Here is a 22,498-nt window from a genome sequence, read left to right on the forward strand (position 1 = left end):
AAAAAATACAAACCTTTTCAATGAAATGCATGAATTAATGAATTTTATTGAAGTATGTGTGTGTAGTTGTAGTGGAGGGGAGGGGGTGAAGGTAGGGTTCTCTATTATAACGATATATCCAATGCTAATGCTACATTGTCAACATTTGGTTTTGACAAATCCTCTAAATATGGTAATAAATCCAATAATTCATTATCATGCAGATCACTGAACCAACTACTTATTGGAATTGAATGATCAGGATGGAAAATATACGATGCAGGCAGATTATCAATAATGATTGTATCTTTTAAAGGTCTTCCAATCTGTGATAAATTTTTGATGAAATTCCCCTGGTAATTGTAACAAGAATCTCGAAACAATCGATGGTGTACAGAGTTGTAAGTATCCAATTTATCTAATAAAGGATCTCCGTATTTGGCGACTGATGCAGTAAATACCACAACTTCAAACCATTTACCTACTTTGCGTAGAAATTCATCTACTCCCGGTCTCTTGATGACGTAAACGTGATGTACTTGGTTATCAATTTCAACAGGGATAACAAAGTCCGCTGTTCTTAAATATTTGAATGATGAGTGGACCAATGTTTCATCTAAATCTAATATAAGGCACTTCTTTTTGTTGAAAGGGGATGCTTTTGCTCCCAAAAGAAACCCGGTTTCTTGATTATGAGCTTGCCCCGTTTGAATTCTGGTTAGTTCCAATGTAGATCCTTCCGATCTATCATCCGTGTCCTCGTCCTCATCGTCATCGTCATAATCATCAATATCGGTGTCGAGATCTTCATTTCTGGCCTGTGCTGCTGCCGCCGCTGCTGCCGATGGCGGTGTTGTTGGTGGTTGTGCCGATTGCTCATTGGGGTTTACTTGTGCTATAATATTTCCTGCATTCTTGGGTGCCCAATTTGTTGTTGTAGAGGTAGTATTATTATTATTATTATTATTATTATTATTATTATTATCATGCAAATCGGGCGGTATATTAGTCAAGGACTTTGGAGTATGATCTGAAGACTCACCGTTTGTATTTGCGATTGTATCTGTTTCGTATACAGATTGATCATCATCTGAAAATTCCTTTTTTGTTGGGTTAAGTTTCCGCTTTTGTTTCTGTTTTTGTTTTTGTTTTTGTTCTTGCCCCTGATTCTCTCCATTTAGTGCTGTTTTTGTCTGGTCATTAGACGTTGAAAAGGGCTTTTTCCCCATAGTTCCATTTGGTATAATATTCGGCGAGGTGGAAGATTTTGGCTGTTTTGTAGATGTAGGGACTGACACGTTTTGTGGTTGAACTTTTGTCGTTGTTGATGTAATTCTTTTTCCTGCCTCATAATCTAGTTGTTTTTGTTGTTGTTTTTGTTGCTGTTTTTGTTGCTGTTGTTGTTGTTGTTGTTGCTGCTGCTGCTGCTGCTGCCCGTGAGCCTTATCTTCTGAATCATCGTTTGGCTCGGCGCAACAAAATAACGATGACAAAACACCCATCTCTGTGATACAAATTAAGTTGCAAACGCGTAAATCAAATTCTTTCTAAAGAGGGTGTATATAGCTCTATTGCTTTGTTCCAATGCTTTTCGAATAGGAGGAGTCTCGATTATTGAATATTAATTAATTGTGCTTGATGGTAGTTGTCTTGTCAATTGACAGGACACATGAAGAAATGAATTGAAAAGGGAAAAAAAAAAAAATTGGTTGATATTGGGTGAAGAACACTGTGTTGTAAGTGGAGGGATGAGGTTGGGGGAGGGGACAGGGCAAATTGGAGAAAGGAGGGTGAGATGATAAGGGAAAGTTTTCACTAAAGACGATGGACGAGTGAACCAAATGTCGGCGGGAAAATGATGATGAAAAAATGGGTAATCAAGTTGATGAAAAAAATGGTTCAAGTTGATGAAAATGTGAAATTTTCTTTTATTTTTTTCAAAACGGACGGGACTAAAGAGGTTTTCTCTCTATTTTGATGTAGGGTTTGACGTTTTTCAATAAAGGCTGGGTTGTGTATCGCGTTTGCGTTTGCGTGTATGTGTATGTGTATGTGTATGTGTATGTGTGTGTGTGTATATATTTTTTTGGGTTGGCGGCTAGTATGTGGGCCCAAGTCTATAAGTATACAAGATCTTCCAGTAGTAAGAAATACCAGCACTAATATTGTTAACTATTGTTGTTGAAAATTAAAAAGTTGGCAAATTTATTGCTACTCTTTTTTTCTCTCTTGTTTTCTTTGTCCTTTGGGTCTTTTTCCAATTTTCTTTACTATTGGATTTTAGTTGTTGCAGATTGAGATGGCAAGAGGTACGAATTGGGAAAAGAGATAACTTGAAGAGAATAAAATAACGGTAGAATACACTATCGAGCAAAGCGAGATAGTGGTGCAGTACTGACTAGCTCTTAATAACACTATCGAAAAACACCTAGCTCTTAATAACACTATCGAGCGAAGCGAGATAGTGGAGCAGTACTGACTAGCTCGTAATAACACTATCGAGAAACACCTAGTAGCTCGTTATAACACTATCGAGCGAAGCGAGATAGTGGAGCAGTACTGACTAGCTCGTAATAACACTATCTCGCTTTGCTCGACAGTGGAGCAGTACTGACTAGCTTTTAATAACACTATCGAGCAAAGCGAGATAGTGTTATTAAGAGCTACTAGGTGTTTCTCGATAGTGTAAAGTATTGCAATTGCTTCGGCTAGTTATTCCTTTTCTGTTGAAATTCCTACGCCTTGTATTTGAGTCAATTTAAAAAAATGGCTTTTGACCAGTTTTCGTAAATTGTCATTCGATTAAATAGAGTTGAATTCTTTCCGTCTCTGGAATAACACAGATGGGAAAAACAATAAACAGAAAGAAGGCATTAAGGAATTATCAAAACAAATAATTTTATAGAGGTATTTATGTGACACCGAGAAAATGCTCAATCTTTTTCGTCTATTGATCTATCGAGCGAAGCAAGATAGTGGAGCACACTAGCTCTTAACACTATCGACACTATCGAGCGAAGCGAGATAGTGGAGCACACTAGCTCTTAACACTATCGACACTATCGAGCAGAGCGAGATAGTGGAGCACACTAGCTCTTAACACTATCGACACTATCGAGCAGAGCGAGATAGTGGAACAACTTCAGTAGCTCGTAATAACTATCGAGCAGAGCGAGATTAACACCTAGTAGCTCGTTATAACACTATCTCGCTGTGCTCGATAGTGTCAAGAGCTATTGGGCTCGATAGTGTCAAGAGCTAGTGGACTCCACTATCAGAGTGTGAAAAATACCAAGATGCAAATTGCTAAATAAGATTTTGCTTCAAGTATATAAACGCGTATTACAAACAGAAATAGGATATATTAGAAAAGAAAATAATATTAGAAAATAAGGAAATAATTACATTAGAGTCTGTGATGTCTCTGGTGGATTCCATTTGAAACTTGATTGCTTTCAAATCGACGATACACTATCGAGCGAAGCGAGATAGTGGAGCAACACCTAGTAGCTCGTTATGACACTATCGACACTATCGAGCAGAACGATAGTGTTTAGAGCCAGTGTGCTCCACTATCGAGCAGAGCGATAGTGTTTAGAGCCACTGTGCTCCACTATCTCGCTTCGCTCGATAGTGCAGTGTTAATTGCTATTGAATTTTACTGTATCCACAGTTTTAACTTAATTTCAATTGCCTTGAAATTTGTCTCAATTTGAGAAAAAATCAAGAACCACACGAGAATAGTTGCTCCACTATCGAGCAGAGCGATTATTAGCTCGAAGCCTTTTTTCGCACGACACTATCGAGAGCGAGACTAACACCTAGTAGCTCTTAATAACACTATCTCGCTTTGCTCGATTAACACCTAGCAGCTCTTAATAACACTATCTCGCTTTGCTCGATTAACACCTAGCAGCTCTTAATAACACTATCTCGCTTTGCTCGATTAACACCTAGCAGCTCTTAATAACACTATCTCGCTTTGCTCGATTAACACCTAGCAGCTCTTAATAACACTATCTCGCTTTGCTCGATTAACACCTAGCAGCTCTTAATAACACTATCTCGCTTTGCTCGATAGTGTAGCTCTAAGCCCTTTCTCGCATTTTAGATGACACTATCGACACTATCTCGCTTCTCTCAATAGTGTCTAGTCTATAGCCAGCCATTTCTCAACCAGCCGCTAATCCTATTGGTGTTACTTCTTGACCTATATGCAGTATACTCTATAAATAATTTTCTCTCTTTTTTTTTCTTCACCAAATGAGAGAGACGTGTTTCATTTAAATTGTTATCTCATCCTTCTTATATTGATTCTCAAGTAACTATCCAACTCACGCTTGCCAACTAAGATCTTAGTGTGTGTTTCTAGAAGCAAATAAAGGGGGGACAAAAACATTTTCGATTTGCAAGTTATCCCACTCCCACTCCCACTCCCGCTCTTTGATTTTGCTATTTTACCCAAAAGGTATACATCGCATCACATTAAATATCATCACACACGACATCTTCACTTGCTCCTTATTTGAGCCATCCCACACCATCACTTTGTAGACCCACATTTTTTATTTGAGGCATCACCCATTGAGGCATCACCCATTGAGGCATCACCCATTGAGGCATCACCCATTGAGGCATCACCCATTGAGGCATCACCCATTGAGGCATCACCCATTGAGGCATCACCCATTTCCTATTTGAGCCATTTCCTGTTTGAGCCATTTCCTATTCCATTCTTTATCCAAGCCATGTCGGAAACACCACTGACTCCTCCAGCAAGACAAAGAACCAACAGAAACCAATTTCTGCAGTATTCTTTTCCAAACTACCAAGCTGGATCATCGTCATCAACTATAAAAACACCTTTACATACTCAGAAGGGGTTATTAACACCATCCACAATCACCAAAAAATCCGTGAAAACACCAGTAATAGATAATGGTTTAGTGAATTTCTGCAAAAGGCCCGTAACCACAACCACCACAACCAACAAAGTGTTTTCACTTTCACCAACTACACCACAACGTTCACCTTGCAAATATACAGCTTCTTCAACACACCGCAAAAGAAACTTGAATGATATATTCCTGGATTCTGCAACTAGTACTTACTCGAGAAGTACCGAAAAAATATCGTTTGGATTGTTTTTACCTTTACCCTCGACTGTAGGATCAGGTAGAAAGATTGGTAAGTTGCATGGCGGATTTCTAAGTGGTACTAGTAATATACCATTGTTTGATAAGAAGAAATTGGAAAGTTTGCGAGATGAAGTCGATATTGAGGAGGAAATCGAAATGGAGGTGATGATTAAGGAAAAGGTTGATATAGAACCTAGTACTCCTGGCAAACAAATTATAGACGATGAGACCGTGAGACAATGGCACGGAAAACTGTTTAACGACAAATTTTTTGATGACGAGGAGGAGGAGAATAATGATGATGATGACAATGAGAACAATAATGATGAGGATGGTGAGAAGGTGAGGACTATGTCGTATTTGGAAACGAAAAAAATCCCTCGTGCTAGTCTAATTAACCCATTTATAGAGAATGAAAATGAGAAAGATGCTAATCTTGGGAATAATAAGCAGGATTTACCTTCTAGAATAGATTACAACACACATATGGAATTGGTTAATAATAAAACAGGGGAAAGAAAAGTGCTCAAGTTGACAAAGAACCAGATGAAGTATAAGCCAAAAAAATTGTCCTTTGAAGGAATATGAATTACTCAAGCAGTGGTTTTCCTTTTCTTGACTGGTCAAGAGCTCTATAAGATAACTTTTTCATTCATATACATCACACATTCATATATACACGGGGTTTGATTGCATCCCTTATCTTTGTCGTTTCTCTTTATTCTTCTTCTTCTTTAATGTCACGTGATATAAGTTGTTTTATTTTTTCAATTTTTTTTTTTTTTTTTTTTTTTTTTTTTTTTCAAAAATTATAAGATATTCTTTTTTTTNTTTTTTTTTTTTTTTTTTTTTTTTTTTTTTTTTTTTTTTTTTTTTTTTTTTTTCATTAATACAGATAAAGACCAACTCTTCTAATTGGGTTCATCATTATCTCTTCTTTTAGTGATGTCAATTCCGGGATTTGGCGGTACTGACATTGCTATAGATGACGAATCATCTCTAAAGTCAATAAATATTCCACCTAACCACGAATGGCGAATAGAAGTGCCGTTTAAAAAGACTTTGAAATTCAAAGTATTACGGGGCATTTTAGAAATCAATGGCACGGAATTAGCCACTAATGTCGAGATACAATTATCCGGAGTTAAGTGTGCCTTGTACTCAGCTAGTAAAGAAGAATCTGCAGTAGAGTATCAGGTTCTTACAAATAAGGACCAAACTAGATTTTTGTCTTCTGAAGATGACGAGTTCACCGAATATATCAGTGGTGAAACCAATATGGACTCTGTGATCAACTTAACCATGTACATTGAATCGCGGAGGCAGATTGCCAAGGATCTAAATGATCCTAATGTTTTGGGACCAAGAGTATTGGTTATTGGTGCTAAGCATTCGGGAAAAACGTCACTAGTCAAGACCTTGTGTGCATATGCTGTGAAACTAAATGAGTGTCCCATATTGGTAAATTTAAATCCACAAGATGGAGTTTTCGCCCTACCGGGTTCATTATCGGCGACACCCGTGCTGGATTTTTTTGATGTTGAAAGTGTTAATGGGTATGGTATGACCAGTACTACGACGGGCACGTTGGTCAATAGCACACCGAAACAACCATTAGTTAAAAACTTTGGGTTTTTGGATATTGGAGATAATAACAAATTGTTTGATTATCAAATTGATAAATTGGGGATATGCGTGTTGAGTAAATTAGACAGCGACGTTAAATGTAGGAGTAGCGGTGTTATCATTGATACTCCGCCGCTCAGTATCAAGGATTTCAGCACCATATCTTCCATTATTGCAGATTTCAAGGTTGATTTAGTGGTGGTATTGGGAAATGAAAAATTAAAGATTGATTTGGAAAAAAAATTACTGCATAGAATTAGCAATAATGGACTAAGTATCATCAAGATCAGCAAGCTGCCTGGTGTTGTTGAATTGAATGACCAATTTATTAGAATGACTCAAGAACAAACAATAAGGGAGTATTTCAATGGAAATTTCAAGAATAGATTATCTCCTTTCAAGACGGAAATTGATATCACAGGGTTATCGATATATAAAGGGGTTGTAACGAAAGATTTGGAATCTTCTTTGGCCTTTTTACCAGAAGGTGACGACTTTGAGCATGATGCGGATGGCGAAGCAAATGATGAATTGAAAGAATATTATCAAGTTTTAGAGACGCCATTCTCCTCTAACTTGGATAATTCAATAATCGCCGTATCACATTTGGCACAAGAACATAGCGGCAATTTAAGTGTTGGTGGTGGTGGTGGTAGTGTAATGGGGAAGGAATTGTTAAACTCCTCGGTGTTAGGATATGTGCATGTTTCAAAAGTTGATGACGATAAAAAGAGATTAAAGGTTTTGTTACCATTCCCAGGCGTGTTTCCTAGAAACGTGTTGATCTCTACAAATATAGGATATAATGAATAAATAGAAAAGAAGAAAAAGAGGAATGGACTGAATCCTTTGTTTTTCTTTCTTTCTTTCTTTTTATGTATATTACTTCAATAAAGAGCGGTTCAGCAAAAGCCTACTTTCGTTTCTTCATAGAAGGTTTCTTCTTACTTTTATCGGCTTTTGTTTTCTTATACAAACGTTCTTTACTCTCTTTCTTTTCTTCACTAGCTTTCCTCTTTTTGGAGTTGACTTTAGGTCCACTCTTTGTCAATTGTTGCATAACTTCACTCTTGAACCATGTTCTCTTTGGTCTTGACTTGATTTCTTTTTCATGTTGTATTAAATTGCTTGCTTTGTTCAATTGCATTTCAGCTTGCATAATCTCCTTGGCTTCTTTTTCTTCCTGTAGCACTTCTTCTATGTCGCCTTCTTTTGATTTGATCTTCTTATTTATGGATTCAACTGCACCCCAATCAACTTTTCTGGCTACGGATCTACCATTTGTGATAGCAAGTTTCACTATACTTCTTTCTTGGTTACTCTCACCTACAAATGTAATTGATGTTCCTCTCCTTCCCGCTCTTGCAGTTCTACCAACTCTATGCAAATAAATCTCATACGTTTTGGGCATATCATAATTGATAACGTATTCAATACGGATATCTAAACCTCTAGCTGCCAAGTCTGTACATAACAAGACATTCACGTTACTTTTAAACGCTTTAACGTTGGATAAACGCTGCTCTTGAGTTAATGCACCGTGCAATTCAGCAACAGTTAGCCCGAGTAACCCCAATATTACACGAAGCTTATGCGCTTCCATTTTCGTCCTTATAAACACCACAGTCCTTCCTTCCAATTTTTTTAGTAACAAGTATAGTAATGCTGGTTTCAAATCTTCTCTTTTTCTGATACGAACAAATTGTTGTTCCAATTTCGAAACAACAGTCTTTGGCAGGTCTATCATTATTTTCACTGGTTTGTTCAATGTTAGTTGAATAAGATCGTGGATTTTGGCATTCATTGTAGCAGAAAACAATAGTGTTTGTCTCTTGTATTTTGGAATCAACGATAATATTTCAGTCAACTCCTCTTGAAATCCTTCTTCCAACATCCTATCGGCTTCATCAATAACCAATATTTGTACATCTTCAACACTGAAACTTGGACTGTTGCGAATATGATCAATCAATCTACCTGGCGTGGCAATTACCACATCTGGTCTTGATTTCAACTGCTGTTCTTGTTGCCTAAGATTCAACCCACCTACGGCTAGCCCGAAATTCAAGTTATTTACAAACTGTGCCAATTTGGTACCCACATCATGAACTTGAATAGCCAATTCTCTTGTCGGTGTTAAAATGATGGCTTTTGTTGAAGTTGAGTTTTTGTACAATAGTCTTTCTATAATGGGGATTAGATATGCTGCTGTTTTACCACTACCTGTTTGGGCTCCGGCAACTATGTCCTTACCTAATAGTGCTATTGGAATTGCAGACGATTGCACGGGAGTTGGTTTGGTGAATGACAAGGTTTGTATACTTTTTAGAATAGGACGAGATAGTTGTAGATCCTGGAACGACTTGTCGGTTAGAGTTGTGGATGATGTTTCATCGAGTTTTCCATAAAAGTTGCTGATTGCTTCTTCATCGTCAGAATCACTAGCGGCTCCAGCATCACCTAATAACTTAACAGGCATCTCCTCCTCTTCCCCCTCCTCCTCCTCCTCTTTTCCCTCCTCCTCCTCTCCCTCCTCATTTTTGCCCATTTTTCTTTTAATAATCTCATTCAAATTCACTTGGTCTACGGGATCTTCATTATCCCACTCTTGAATCTCACCCAACTCTTCTCCCATGGAAAACTGAAAATCGGGATTCATATCTTCCCTCCTTGCCTCATTTACGTCCTCTTCTTTCCTTCTCTCAGCTTCCTCATCTTCTTCTGACAGCTCACTTACATTTTCATACTCTGCATCGCTATCAATTGTAAGTATAAAACCCTCCTCTTCTTTCCTCATCTCTATAGTTTAATGAATAATAACCTCTTCCTTGATAACTAAAGTCATCGCGAAATGAAAAAAAAAAAAAAAGATTCCAAAATGGTATACGTCGCAATTGTAACGCGACACTGAAAACTGACAATGGCTTCAATAGTAAGAGATGAAAAATGTATAATGTTTTGTTAGTATATATCGTTAAAGAAAGAGATAGTCAAACCCGTGTGGAACATATTTTTTAAGGACGTGGCTAGTTAGAAAAGGTGGTATTTTTGAGAGAACGTCTGGGTTAATATTGAGAAACGACTCTTTTTTTGAGAAACGACTCTTTTTTTTTTAGAAACGGCTCTTATTTGCTTTTAAGAGAGATAATCATCCCCCATATCAAATACTAAAAAAAAAAGAGGGTAGAGCATATATATATAGATTATAAGGTTATCATGATTGACTACATCAAATTATATCAGGACAAAGAATACACCAACCCGAGAAAGCTACTAATACAAATCATACTACTACAACTTTTTTACTATTTATCAGCAATAATAATATTCTACGGGGTATCGTTACTAAATGGATATGAGTTTTCCATAGATTGGGTATTCAAATGGCAATTAGTTTCCTTTGAGAATGCAATGGGTTTGACACTTTTTGTAATGTGGCTATTTGACTCATTAACCTGTGTGCTTTTTGTTACTTTAATAGTCGGCAGATCGAAGTTGGCATGGGATTTTGCCTTAACGGTGCATATTATAAATTTGATTATTACTTGGTGCTATGTTGGTAAATTTCCAACAAGTTTACTTTGGTGGTTTTTGCAGTTGTTGAGTGCATTTTTGTTGGTTACTTTGAGTACTTATTCCACCAGATGGAAAGAGTTGAGGACGACTTTTTTTAGTAATATGTTGGAACTGAGACAACTTGAGACTGAAACGGTTGAAATGACAGATGCGACACTATCGCCACTATCGAGCGAAGCGAGATAGTGGAGCAGTACTGACCGACACTATCGCCACTATCGCCACTACCGCCACTATCGAGCGAAGCGAGATAGTGGTGCAGCACTGACCGACACTATCGACACTATCGAGCGAAGCAAGATGGTGGAGCAGCACTGACCGGCATATTACAAGTGAAATTGACAGATGTGACACTATCTCGCTTCGCTCGATAGTTGAGCAGCACTGACTGGCATATTACAAGTGAAATTGGCAGATGTGATACTATCTCGCTTCGTTCGATAGTGGAGCAGCACTGACTGGCATATTACAAGTAGAAATGACAGATAATTGCAAATAAGTAATAGTAAACAAATAATGAGAAACAAGTGTTTCAAGCAGAAATGGGCCTGATACTTTGTTTAACCAAAAGGTTACTAACTTGGAATGAAATACCGTGAGTGATGATACACTATCGAGCAGAGCGAGATAGTGTCGCTAATGTCGGTGACGGTCAATGCTCCACTATCTCGTTCTGCTCGATAGGGTCGCTAATGTCGGTGACAGTCAATGCTCCACTATCTCGCTCTGCTCGATAATGTATCTGCTTGATAGTGTATCTGCTTGATAGTGTCATATATAATTCTCATCCTACCCTCAATCCTGTAATGAATACTATATGATCTAATCAAACGTCAAGCCCGATACCTTAGCGCTTTCTACAATTTGAAGAACTTTTATCATCTATAAACAATGTACACTGAATACACCGACACTAGTAACACTAGTAACACTAGCAACACTAGCAATACTAGCAACACTATTGACCCAAGCAACACTAGCAACACTAGCAACACTAGCAATACTAGCAACACTATTGACCCAAGCAACACTAGCAACACTAGCAACACTAGCAATACTAGCAACACTATTGACCCAAGCAACACTAGCAACACTAGCAACACTAACAACACTAGCAACACTATCTCGCTTCGCTCAATAGTGGAGCATCTCGCTTCGTTCAATAGTGGAGCATCTCGCTTCGCTTGATAGTGTCATCTAATACATATGGTAGCACTAAAGTCATCCTAACAAAGTTGGAATTTTCATTTTGATAAGCTAATCGCGTTTTTCATCAAGCAAGAAGATTAATAGAGAAAGACAAGGATTGAACAAGGAACTTTTGAAGGAAAAAAAAAAAAGAAAAAAAGGGATAGGCTATGGAACTAGAGTGAATGAACAATAAGTTATATCACCAACTCAATAGAATTGATTGGGGGGTATGTGAAAGTCATATTGCACTAAAAAAAAATTGTATACAATTTTATAGGCCAGAGATATTTCATCAAGCGTGCACGTTTAATCAAGTTGTTCCACTATTTATTACTGATTTCAAAAATGGACAAGACTTGTTTAAGTTGTATTCACATCTTGCCGAGTCTATGCAGGATATAATAATGGTTCAAAATTGGCCCATAAGTTGCATTTCCATTGCTGGTAGAATTGTCGGAGAGTACTATAATGAGGAAAAGGATATTGTGAAATTGCATATTGATGATTCCTCGGGCGCAGATCTGGTTGTTATTGTGGAAATGACTGTTGGGATCTTTTTGCATAGTAGATTGGCTATGGATATGTGTAATTACGGCAAATTTGTTGAAGCCAATGCACATTTTAGGAGGGGGAAGACAACTGTTGACAATTTGCAGATATTGTGCCATCTGGAGCAAGCATTAGGTCCGGATATTGTATCATGGTTGAAAAGAATCGAGTATAGAGAGTCGGTGCTTAAAAAACCGTGGTTTTTCCAGCCAGAGAATAAAAACAAGAATACGTCTGGCCCTGTTGTTTGTAGATTCAGCCAGAGAGAACTAACGAAAAGAGAAGAGAGGAAAAAATTGCAGTTTGGATTGCAGAGCTCAATAGGAGCAGGGGAAGAAGAAGAAGAAAAAGAAGAAGAAGACAAAGACAAAGAAATACCTGAATGTGTTTTAGAGGATAGTCTTGTTGTGAATAAAACTAAATATTGCGATGCTGGCATTGCAAGTGAAATAATTGATGATAGACCCGTTGTCAATCTACCGAAAGAACTGGTTGATGTTGAAGAAACATTGAGTTTTGAGCTTGCAGAATCTGTCTTTAAAAGAAAGCCACACCGGGAAGTTACAACTAAAGAAAAAGTACCAGTTTCTTTTGAGACTGAAGCTAGAGTCGTTGATCTTTTCAAAAATCCCACCTCAAAGTCAAATTTGAAAGCCAAGTCCTTAGTCAAATCTCTAGCCAAGCATTCAGTTGTTCAAGTTCTCTCTTCTCAAAGCATTGAAGAAACAGAATCATTAAAACATTTTGATGAGATAACTGCACAAAACAAATCGAGGTTTGTTCAATTGGTAAAAGAATGTTTAGTTGTTATTATCAAACATAAATTTCAAACCATCACTTTAAAAGAGTTGAGTCTAAACCGGTATGTTTCTTCGCAAATCAAAGCTTTTGCACATAGTATTTACCAATCAGGGATGTCTAAGATGGGACCTCTGGATCTCCAGTATCAAATACTACGCCGACTACGACTATATTTTCGGAATTCAAGTTTAGTTGTAGTTGTTGTTGATGATGATAAAGAAAAAGAAGATAAAATAGAATCTACCGCATTCAAGCTAATTTACGATAGTTTATGTAAAGCACTTAAGAATTTCACAACTTTTGATACCATGAAATACATTGCATATGTCAAGCATAAGAGAATTGTTGACGATATAGATTACAAATTGGTCAATTTCTTAATCAAGTATCGTCTTTTGGAAACTGATGATAAGAGCTGGAAATATCAAAAGGCCACCAATTCATGGTATAAGGTCTAGTCTTATCTTTCTAACCAGACACACACACACACACACACACACACACACACACACACATACATATATATATACTGCATATAATTTTATCTATGTTCCAAGAAACAAACAGTCACGATTAATCACGTGAGTATAGTAATTCTTTTTTTCTTCACTGCCCTCTTCTCTTCGTGTTTTCTGTATGGTAGCGTTCAATGAAAAAAAATTCAATTTTCAGTATCTGAAAACTTAGCAATTGGTGCTAATATCACTGGTTTTGATAGTTTTAGCGATATATCAATTTTCAACGTTCACTAAAGTCAACAAGTTATTCGTAGCTATATAAACAATGGTATGTTCAACTACGAAATTAAAGATTTAGATTCAATCAAAACGCCTATTTCGAGGTATTTACTTGTGAGAGAAGGGGGGGGGGGAGAGAATATATAATGAAATGTAGAACAGGGGGTAGGAAGAACATTAGTAAATTAGGATTAGGAGAAAGAAGATTGGTAAATTAGGATTAGGAGAAGGAACATTGGTAAATTAGGATTATAAGAACGTTTTTACAATCACCGCAGTTCACCGAAATGGCTGCTACATTGGAGAGGAGTATATGGAGTTTTTTCTCAACTAGAGCTTTTGGAATTATTAGAAAAAAGCACTTATGATAGGCAAAGATACCATACAGCTCAGTGCACCTTGAATATCAAGGTGTGATGTTCAACTTTCCAACCATATATTATATTGAATAGGGGAAAATTTCTATCCCGTTCCCAAGAGGCAAAGATTGATTTAATTTACTTTGATTTGATTTGACTTGAATGAAAACATTTTTGGTTTCCAAATTTTGAAATACTAACTCCTTTTTTCTTTAGAGCGACCCAGTTACAATTAGAACTAGAAAAGTTATCACTAATCCATTATTGTCAAGAAGACAATTTGTCATTGACGTTTTACACCCAAACAGAGCCAATGTATCAAAGGACGAAATACGTGAGAAATTATCGGAAATCTACAAGGCTGAAAAAGATGCTGTTTCTGTCTTTGGATTCAGAACTCAATACGGTGGTGGCAAATCAACAGGTTTTGGTTTAATTTACCAATCAGCAGCTGATGCCAAAAAATTCGAGCCAACTTATAGATTAGTCAGATACGGATTAGCTGAAAAGGTTGAAAAGGCTTCAAGACAACAAAGAAAACAAAAGAAGAATAGAGAAAAGAAAGTGTTTGGTACTCAAAGAAAAGCACAAAAGAAGGCTGCTAAGAGAAATGCTGATTAGAGTAGTTGAAGAGAGGTTTTTTTTGTCATTCATATATATACACACACTTGTGTTCATGTATAATAATTAAGTAATTCTTTCGAAGAAGAAAAGAAAGTACAAGGTAAGTTGGGTTATAGGAGATTTGTAATTATTGTTCTTTGATATAGATCCAATATGATCTTTCTATTCCTTTTTCTGATATCTGGTTGAAGGTTTGTGGGTCATATCACCATTGTGCGGCTCAAAAAAAAAACCATTTAAAAGAACAAACTGTAAAGAGAAGGCGGATAAGAGTGAGTTATAAGTGAATCACTTATTCTCACTACCAGCAGCAACAAGATCAGTGTCTCTATGTCGGAAAGGAAAGCTATAAACAAGTATTATCCCGCTGATTATGATCCTTCCAAAGCTCTTCGAAAGAAGAAAAATCCCAATGCGTCTAATCAAACGATCAAGATACGAATGATGGCACCATATTCAATGAGATGTCTCAAATGCAACGAGTACATAGCTGAACGAAGGTCATTCAATGCAAGGAAGGAAACTACCAGTGAGAGGTACTTGAACATCAAGATCATAAGGTTCTACATTACATGTCCTGGTTGTAACAATACTATCACATTTAAGACCAATCCAGCAGAAGCTGGGTATACCCCAGAAGAAGGTGCTGTGCGAAATTTCGAGTCAAAGAAAGGGAAAAGGAAACGAGAAGAGACCGATGATGAGCTATTCAAAAGGCTAGAGAGTGAACAAGCGAAAGATCAGGAGTACCAAATATTAAAGAATAAAAGGAAAAGTAATCCATTTTGGACAAGCAAAGATGATTCTACAAGAGATGTGATGGAGAAGTTTGAAAAAAGGTTGGTGGAACAGCAAAAGCAGCAATTGCTAACTCAAGAGTTGGAATCTATTCAAAGGCAGGTTGAAGCAGTGCGAGCCAAGGGAGGAGACGAGGCATTGGTGGATTTAGTGAAAACGAAAATTGACACAAAGAAAGAGAAACTAAAAGAAGAAGAAGAAGAAGAAGAAGAAGAAGAAGAAGAAGAAGAAGAAGAAGAAGAAATAAAAGAAGTGAAAGAAACACAAAGGCAGGTAGGCCATGATGACCTGAAAATAAATGGAAATTCATCATCACCTCTTCTTCCACCACCACTACCGGTCAAAGAAGTGAAAAACATGCTTATGAAAAGACAAATTCGTATCCCTTCGAAAATTCTTGCCAAAAAAAAAGAGTCACAGCTAACATCATCAAAATTCGACTACTCCAGTGACAGCGAGTAAAAAGAAAACTCAAAAGGTTTACAGCTTTTTTTTTTTTTTTTTAATTCTTCTCTATTCCTACTTTTCTGCAAATTCAAATCCATCCAATGTCAACACTGGCACTTGTGGTGGTTCCATTTTTTTATGGTAATCATCTTTGATTTCGATCAATATTGGCTCTAGGGTCTTCCATTGAGACTTGGACATATCTTTGCGGCAAAGTACAACTCCCTTTATATAATCAAGAGAACAATCATAAAATACCGGTAACACAAACTCTTTCCACTGTTCAGGAATATTTTCCATAGGATTCTCGCACGTTCCCAAATCTGCCAAAAGTTCAATTGCTGTTAAACTTGAAAGCAAATAATGACGATCCTTTTCCATAAACAAATCCAGTAATCCAGCAAATAGCAACTCGGCATCACTTTGAATTCGTGACTTGAATGCTTTATAGCCTTGAGTTTTAGGATCGATTCTTTTCCCTTCTCCTTGTAAAATATTTTCAAATCCAATACTCAAATATGTGCAGACAAATTTGTCCAAAAAAATCTCAAATAGGACTTGATAAACTGTGTAGATACAATACAGTCTTGCCTCAGCCATATACTCGGCAATTGTTTGTGCAACAAGCGTCATCATCATAACACTTTCCGTTTGCCTTTGTCCATCTTCAAGCCACTTTTTTGTGAACAAATGGCACAAAATGGGATACAAGTCATTTATAATTATATTGGAAACAGAAATACAAATCTCCGAAACCAACGCACTTGACTTATCTACAGTTGTGGAAAACGCTGTAGTTACCCGTACATGATAGCTAGTATGTACTTTTTCTTTGTAAGTTATCGCAAATTTGTTGTTCAAAATATCATTGCTGATCTCTAGTGAATTAGCCAAGGCGCCCAAATATTCAACCAACCCTTCACGAGACAAATTCGCTTGCTCTTCCGGTGTCAATGAGTCCACATCAAGAACGGTGGGTTTCTTTTTGAATAACCTTCTAGCTTTACTCGTTTTGACCAAGAATTGGAAATTGTTATAAAATGAAAAATACTTGTCCATTTCCTCGTCTACTAAATTGACAAAATTTAGCACTCTTTCCACATAACAAGCGCAGAAATTCTCAATCACCGCAAGTAAAATCTTTGAGTTACCTGATAATGATGCGGCATCCGCTTGTTCCTTCATCATTATCATAGGACTCTTGAAATCAGGCAAGACAAATGCTGAAACTTCGATATGACGAATAACAGGCTCATTTGCCGCATCAACATCTGGAATATCTTGTTCGTAGGGATAAATATCTGGAGCCTTTGATCTTTCGATAAACACCTTACTCTCCTGCTTGATCAAACTTTCGTTCCACTCCATCATCTTGGTGGTGATATTTCGCATGTAATCATCCAACACCGTATCTTTCAAATCGTCACCAATGATTGAGGAGGTTGTACCCAGTCGTCCACCAATACTCTTAATGAAATCGGTGTATTTTTTGTCATATGTCAATATTTTCAAAATGTCTTCGGCTGCAGGTTCATTATTTATCAAATCTAGAGTATATTGGTGCAACTTGTCGTAAAATATGTTTTGAACAAACGTATCAAAATTCCATTCTGGTGGGAATAATGGGGTCATGGCATCATGGACAAAGACAATTTCATCTTGCATCCAGTCTAAGTTATCGTATAGCGCGATTGGATCATTGGCATTGTACTCTATACAAGCATCAAATGTGCCTTGAAAGTAAAGTCTAAACTTTTCAAAAAAAAAATTTTTATAATGACGTTCCCTACTTCTAAACGTTTTGTAACTTCGATTTATGTCACTTGTATCCAACTTTAAGCTACGCGATACTTGTAACTTCAAGTCCTGTTGTTCTTCATAAATTACCATTGCTACAATCTTGTATAATATTTCAAGGTTATTTTCTCTTGTGCACTCTGTTAAACTTGTAATACACTCATTCAACAAGTTATCAAAGCTTCTGATGAGCTCTTTGGTAGGCGAAGTGATCCTAAACACTATCGACTTTAAATCGTCCGACGATGATTGTGAGTATGACTCCAAATAATCTTGAAAATTTCGAATTTGAGTATACTGGAAATGTATGTTGAGAAATTGAGGCATTGTGTACTCTAGACTCTGTTGCATTTTCTCTTGCTCAACCATAATTGCATGTTTAAGAGAGTCGACTATCAGTTTGAAATTGCTAATATCATTGTACAAATTAGCTGTTTGATTCATGAATTGATTCACAATTATCATCTTACGTATAATCTCATTATCCTTGGGTACAGAGACACTTTCTTTGTAGATTTGTTGAATCTTACCCAAGTTCCCCTTTATATCTGTCATCTTCTTCAACGTATCCTTCATCTGCGACAAATTGTCCATCATTGAATCAAAGTGCAACTGCGTCATTGTAGATAACTGAACGTCAATCGACAATTTCTCCTTTATAAACTGCTGTCGTATCGAGTCCACATTGGCAATATCATCTTGAGTTTTGATTAAACTTCCAATTCTAGACAATGCTACGTCGCTCATCGAAAACACATAGACACCCTCTACCTTATACCCACTTCTTGTAAATCTATTACCACCACCACCACCATTAACTGTTCTTTACAAAATATTTCAAATCTGTGGAATTAGACTTTTCAAAAGGGCGCTACCATATGACCAAGTAACCTCTCTCTCTCTCTCTCAATATGATCAGATCAGATCAGATCAGATCAGATTAGTGCAAGTACGAAACATGTCAGAGATACCCTAAAGTTCATCCTTTGCCAAAAGAAAAGTGACATCACGAGTTCATATTAAACTACAAAAAGATTATCCTATTTGTACCTCCTCGTCTGTTGACCATGTTGACCATGTGCGCCTCCACCTGCGCCACTGTTTAGATACGGGTTAATCATTCCAAATCCTTGAGGGGGCGGTATAAACCACATAGGAGCAGCGGTTACTTGTTGTGCAAAATACGGCTGCTGTTGATGCGGGAGGTGATGAAATTGCGGTGGAATTTGGAAATTATAAGGTATAGGTGCCGCAGCAATTGAGGCGCCCTGTAGTATTGGTTGTTGGGGCGTTGCTACCCCTCCAGTGCCCGGTGTTGCCGCTATCATTGAATTTGGAATGTAGGAAGATGCCATTTGCAGGGGAACTCTGCCACCGACACCACCAACTGCAACTCCGGCAACTCCGGCACCACCACCGGCACCACCACCACCACCGCCGCCGCCGCCGCCATACATGGATACTGATCTAGGGAACAGTATAGTGTATGATTCTTCGATTGTTGAGTCCCATGTTGGTGGAGTTTGGAAAGATTTCTCAAATACCAAATGTGTTGGTGTTCCAGCTTCTTCAGCTTTAACTTTGGCAGTGTTGAATAAATTAAAACCGTTCTTAAATGCAGCTATTTTACGAGCTTGGCCTTCTTTTGTGGGCACTTTACTGACACTTCCAAAAAACTCTTGTGGTGAAATTTGATGATGTCTCTTTGTTGAGCCTTGTGAGCTTATACTTCCATTAGAGGAGTATGTGCGGTTATTTGTAGCCCTGGGTGATTGGTATGGTAACGGTGCATTGAAATTAGCCTTTGGTGGTGATGTTATTGTGCTAGGCTTGAAGGTAGGTGTAAATACGGCTGCATTAGGATTGAGTTTAAACTTTGAATACTTCTTCTCTGTGGAGACTGGGCCTTTGGTAGTAGAGGATGGAGGAGCACCAGCAGGGGAAGTAGGCAAATGTTGTGGATGAGATACTGGGGTGGCAGCGCCAGCGCCAGCGCCATATGTAGCAGCGGATTGCAGTGCCTCCACAGCAGGTTGTGGTTGTGGTTGTGGTTGTGGTGCGTGCCGTGTAGCAGATGCTGTGGCAACTGGTTGAGCCAGCTTTGACTCTTGTTGTTTTGGAGCTTGCTGCAGCTGCTTTTTCAAAATTTCACTTTGCTTGAGTTTATCCTTTGCCAAAATAGGCAAAAGATCTTGCGGCATTTTGTGGGGAATTTTGAAAGTAGCACTAAACTCACGCAAGGAGTTGATTTCACTTTGTGCATTCAATCTAAACGCTTCATTGTGAATAACCGGCTTTGCTGGAATAGAATCTGGAGCTTTTCTCTTTGAGTTTATAGCTGAACTGGATATAATTGCTGGATCATTGTGATATTGAGCTGCTCTTTGTCTTGGAGTGACATATTTACCAGTATCTTCTATGTTTGGTTGTTGTTGTTGTTGTTGTTGATGATGATGATGATGATGATGACCTGTAATTGGAACAGGTGAGGGTTTAATTTTGTTACTGTTACTGTTGTTGTTGTTATTGTTATTGTTGTGGCTTTTGTTGTTTGTCTTCAAAGCAGCCATGAGTTCGTCGCCTCTTCTATCAACACCTGAATATTTATCTTCCTCATCCATACCACTATCATCTACCAACAATCCCCTTTCTTCCAAAATATGACGATCAGTGGTTGCACTTTTTTCAATTTCCTGGGCCAACTTTTCTGCCATCAAAACTTTTTGTTTGTAGTCCAGTGCCGTTTTATTGATTCTAGTAGTATACAAATGTTCGTCGTAAGTGCTTTCAACGCCAAATTTTTCTTGGTTCACTTTAAATTGATCCCATTGAGCACCGCCATTAGATGTATGTCTTTCTTCTTCTTCCTCTAAAGTCAATCCTTGCAAGTCACTCTCCTCTGGTTCCCATTTGACCAAGTCACGTTCCTCAAAAGGTTTGTTTTTTTGTTCACTTGAAATGTCAGAGTCGGTTTTGAATTCACTCTTGTCAGCAAGAGGAGGAGGAGAAGAAGAAGAAGAGCCTGCTGTAGAAGCTGTACCTGCCGGTTTGGTTGTAGGAACCACTGGACTCCCTCCTGGCAGAACAGAAGAAGCGACCTTTGCATGATACTTCTTGACCGGCTCATTGATATTAAGTTCAATTTCGAAATCAATCAAATCCTTAGCTTGAACAATAAGATTTTGGGGCAATGCATTGTCAATCAAGTTGTTCTTTTCATCAAGTAAACCCTTATTGACCAACTGCGGTTTTTTAATCACTACAGATAAAGGTGCCGGTTTGGTGGATAAATCTGTAGCAATTAGTAAACCTTTATAACGAGATCCATCTGTAGTTGTAATTATGCATGTTTTCCCAATAGATTTAGCAATTAAATAACTGAGTCTATTGTTGCCTAACTCTTCTGAATTAATGTAACCACCACCATTACCACCGGCGGCAGCGGCAGCGGCAGTCGTGCCATTATCGTGCAAAGCCTTTCTACTCACACCACCACCGTCGACCCCGTTTCCGTCGGTATTGTTCATATGACGAGAACTGTCACGAACGTGGCCCCTCTTATTAGTGCTCACACGTTGATGTGATTGAGTCTTCATTCACCCAAAATCTCTGAAAAATTCTCACAGCCCTTTATAAAAGAAAAAATAAAAAATAGCAGATAATGCTAGCTTGAACAGCTAAAGGAGTGTATAACCAAAGGGTATACAGGCCAAAGGGGGTTCACTGCCCAAGGGTATACAGGCCAAACACACAAGGGTATACAGGCCAAAGGGGTTCACTGCCAAAGCGTGTACAGCCCAAGTGTGTACAATCTAGGAAGCTATATCGCGGTGTTTTCCTTCAACACCGGAAACCAGGAGAAACAATCAACACCAAAAAAAAAAAAATTAAATGAACCTGATTATCTGAAACCTGGTTAATTTGTTATGTGTAGTCACCCAATAAAGAATCTTCACTACACAAGAATGGATAATTCAGAAAGTCTTACCAACTGTAACAAACACTTGTGTGTGTATGTGTGAGATGTGTAGGGGGGGGGGGTGTTATTCAACTTGTCGGGGTAGGCAAGTTGTGTGTGAAATGTCTGGTTGTGACTTGTCTCTCTTTGTCTGTTGACAAAAAATTTATATTTTTTTATTTTTTTTTATTTTCGACTTTTTTTTTTTTTTTTTTTCTCGTCGCATTTTACTACGGAGAGAGAGGTTGTAAGGGGTACTAGTACTGGGATAAGGAAAAATTAGAGGTACTATCTCGCTCGAGCAGAGCGAGAGAGTGGAGTACACTGACTAACACTATTAAGCAGAGCAAGATAGTGGAGAAACATTTACTAGCAACACTGAAAATATGCCTTTTGCCAGGGGGGGAGGGTGTATGAGTCCCGAGTGTAGTTAAGCCCCTCACCTTGAGGTTTCACAGTGTGCTAATTTAGATTACCTTGCGTGATATACTAACTCAGAATTCCCAATTCACTAAATGGATTTAAAATTCCTAATAGTTTCCGAAATCTGCCATATTCACTAAAGTCTTTTTTCTTCCTTATAGGTTCTTTTTCTTTTGCCTCAGGTTTTTTTTTTCTTTTCCTTTTCTTTCTTAGACGATATTGGAAATTGGAAGGTTGGAGAATGGGTTTAGTTGTAGTGTTTGTTGCAGAATGGGTTTAATTGTATTCTGTTGGAAAACGGACTTAAGTGTATTTTGTTGGAGATCGGATTTAAGTGTAGTTTGTAGAATGGATTTAAGTGTGGTCTCCTCTTGCAGAATGGATTTAATTGTCTGTATAGTCAGTGCTGCTCTACTCTCACTCTCGGCCAGGCTCGTTTCTCTCTTCTCCTCTCTCTACTCTCCTCTCACAGCCCACTCTTACTCTCGGCCAGAC

The 22,498-nt window shown here is 37.9% G+C and overlaps 9 protein-coding genes across 9 annotated transcripts; 5 read left to right on the plus strand and 4 right to left on the minus strand. All coding sequences in view use genetic code 12, as the record gives it.

Annotated features, from left to right (window-relative positions):
- Positions 1 to 104: 104 nt before the first annotated feature.
- KGF56_004670 (phosphatase) lies at positions 105 to 1,481 on the minus strand (the record flags this gene model as incomplete). Its single annotated transcript, XM_049326133.1, has 1 exon — positions 105 to 1,481. The coding sequence occupies one exon, from the start codon at positions 1,479 to 1,481 to the stop codon at positions 105 to 107; it is 1,377 nt and encodes a 458-aa protein (XP_049178325.1).
- Positions 1,482 to 4,727: 3,246 nt separating this feature from the next.
- SOL1 (Sol1p) lies at positions 4,728 to 5,705 on the plus strand (the record flags this gene model as incomplete). The annotated part of the gene is made up of 1 exon (XM_049326134.1): positions 4,728 to 5,705. One exon carries the CDS (start codon positions 4,728 to 4,730, stop codon positions 5,703 to 5,705), a length of 978 nt encoding a protein of 325 aa, XP_049178326.1.
- A 357-nt stretch (positions 5,706 to 6,062) lies between these two features.
- On the plus strand, positions 6,063 to 7,556 carry KGF56_004672 (cleavage polyadenylation factor subunit; the record flags this gene model as incomplete). Its single annotated transcript, XM_049326135.1, has 1 exon — positions 6,063 to 7,556. The coding sequence occupies one exon, from the start codon at positions 6,063 to 6,065 to the stop codon at positions 7,554 to 7,556; it is 1,494 nt and encodes a 497-aa protein (XP_049178327.1).
- A 100-nt stretch (positions 7,557 to 7,656) lies between these two features.
- Positions 7,657 to 9,540, minus strand: DRS1 (putative ATP-dependent RNA helicase; the record flags this gene model as incomplete). The annotated part of the gene is made up of 1 exon (XM_049326137.1): positions 7,657 to 9,540. The coding sequence occupies one exon, from the start codon at positions 9,538 to 9,540 to the stop codon at positions 7,657 to 7,659; it is 1,884 nt and encodes a 627-aa protein (XP_049178328.1).
- A 1,661-nt stretch (positions 9,541 to 11,201) lies between these two features.
- On the minus strand, positions 11,202 to 11,544 carry KGF56_004674 (uncharacterized protein; the record flags this gene model as incomplete). Its single annotated transcript, XM_049326138.1, has 2 exons — positions 11,202 to 11,447; positions 11,524 to 11,544. 2 exons carry the CDS (start codon positions 11,542 to 11,544, stop codon positions 11,202 to 11,204), a joined length of 267 nt encoding a protein of 88 aa, XP_049178329.1.
- Positions 11,545 to 11,899: 355 nt separating this feature from the next.
- Positions 11,900 to 13,318, plus strand: STN1 (Stn1p; the record flags this gene model as incomplete). The annotated part of the gene is made up of 1 exon (XM_049326139.1): positions 11,900 to 13,318. The coding sequence occupies one exon, from the start codon at positions 11,900 to 11,902 to the stop codon at positions 13,316 to 13,318; it is 1,419 nt and encodes a 472-aa protein (XP_049178330.1).
- Positions 13,319 to 13,643: 325 nt separating this feature from the next.
- On the plus strand, positions 13,644 to 14,577 carry RPS24 (40S ribosomal protein eS24; the record flags this gene model as incomplete). Its single annotated transcript, XM_049326140.1, has 2 exons — positions 13,644 to 13,646; positions 14,173 to 14,577. 2 exons carry the CDS (start codon positions 13,644 to 13,646, stop codon positions 14,575 to 14,577), a joined length of 408 nt encoding a protein of 135 aa, XP_049178331.1.
- Positions 14,578 to 14,910: 333 nt separating this feature from the next.
- KGF56_004677 (mRNA splicing protein) lies at positions 14,911 to 15,840 on the plus strand (the record flags this gene model as incomplete). The annotated part of the gene is made up of 1 exon (XM_049326141.1): positions 14,911 to 15,840. One exon carries the CDS (start codon positions 14,911 to 14,913, stop codon positions 15,838 to 15,840), a length of 930 nt encoding a protein of 309 aa, XP_049178332.1.
- Positions 15,841 to 15,897: 57 nt separating this feature from the next.
- Positions 15,898 to 21,218, minus strand: KGF56_004678 (SEC6; the record flags this gene model as incomplete). Its single annotated transcript, XM_049326142.1, has 2 exons — positions 15,898 to 18,445; positions 18,673 to 21,218. The coding sequence occupies 2 exons, from the start codon at positions 21,216 to 21,218 to the stop codon at positions 15,898 to 15,900; spliced, it is 5,094 nt and encodes a 1,697-aa protein (XP_049178333.1).
- Positions 21,219 to 22,498: the final 1,280 nt, after the last annotated feature.

This window comes from Candida oxycetoniae (assembly GCF_023343755.2).
Source record: "Candida oxycetoniae strain CBS 10844 chromosome Unknown scaffold11, whole genome shotgun sequence".
Classification (NCBI taxonomy): domain Eukaryota; kingdom Fungi; phylum Ascomycota; class Pichiomycetes; order Serinales; family Debaryomycetaceae; genus Lodderomyces; species Lodderomyces oxycetoniae.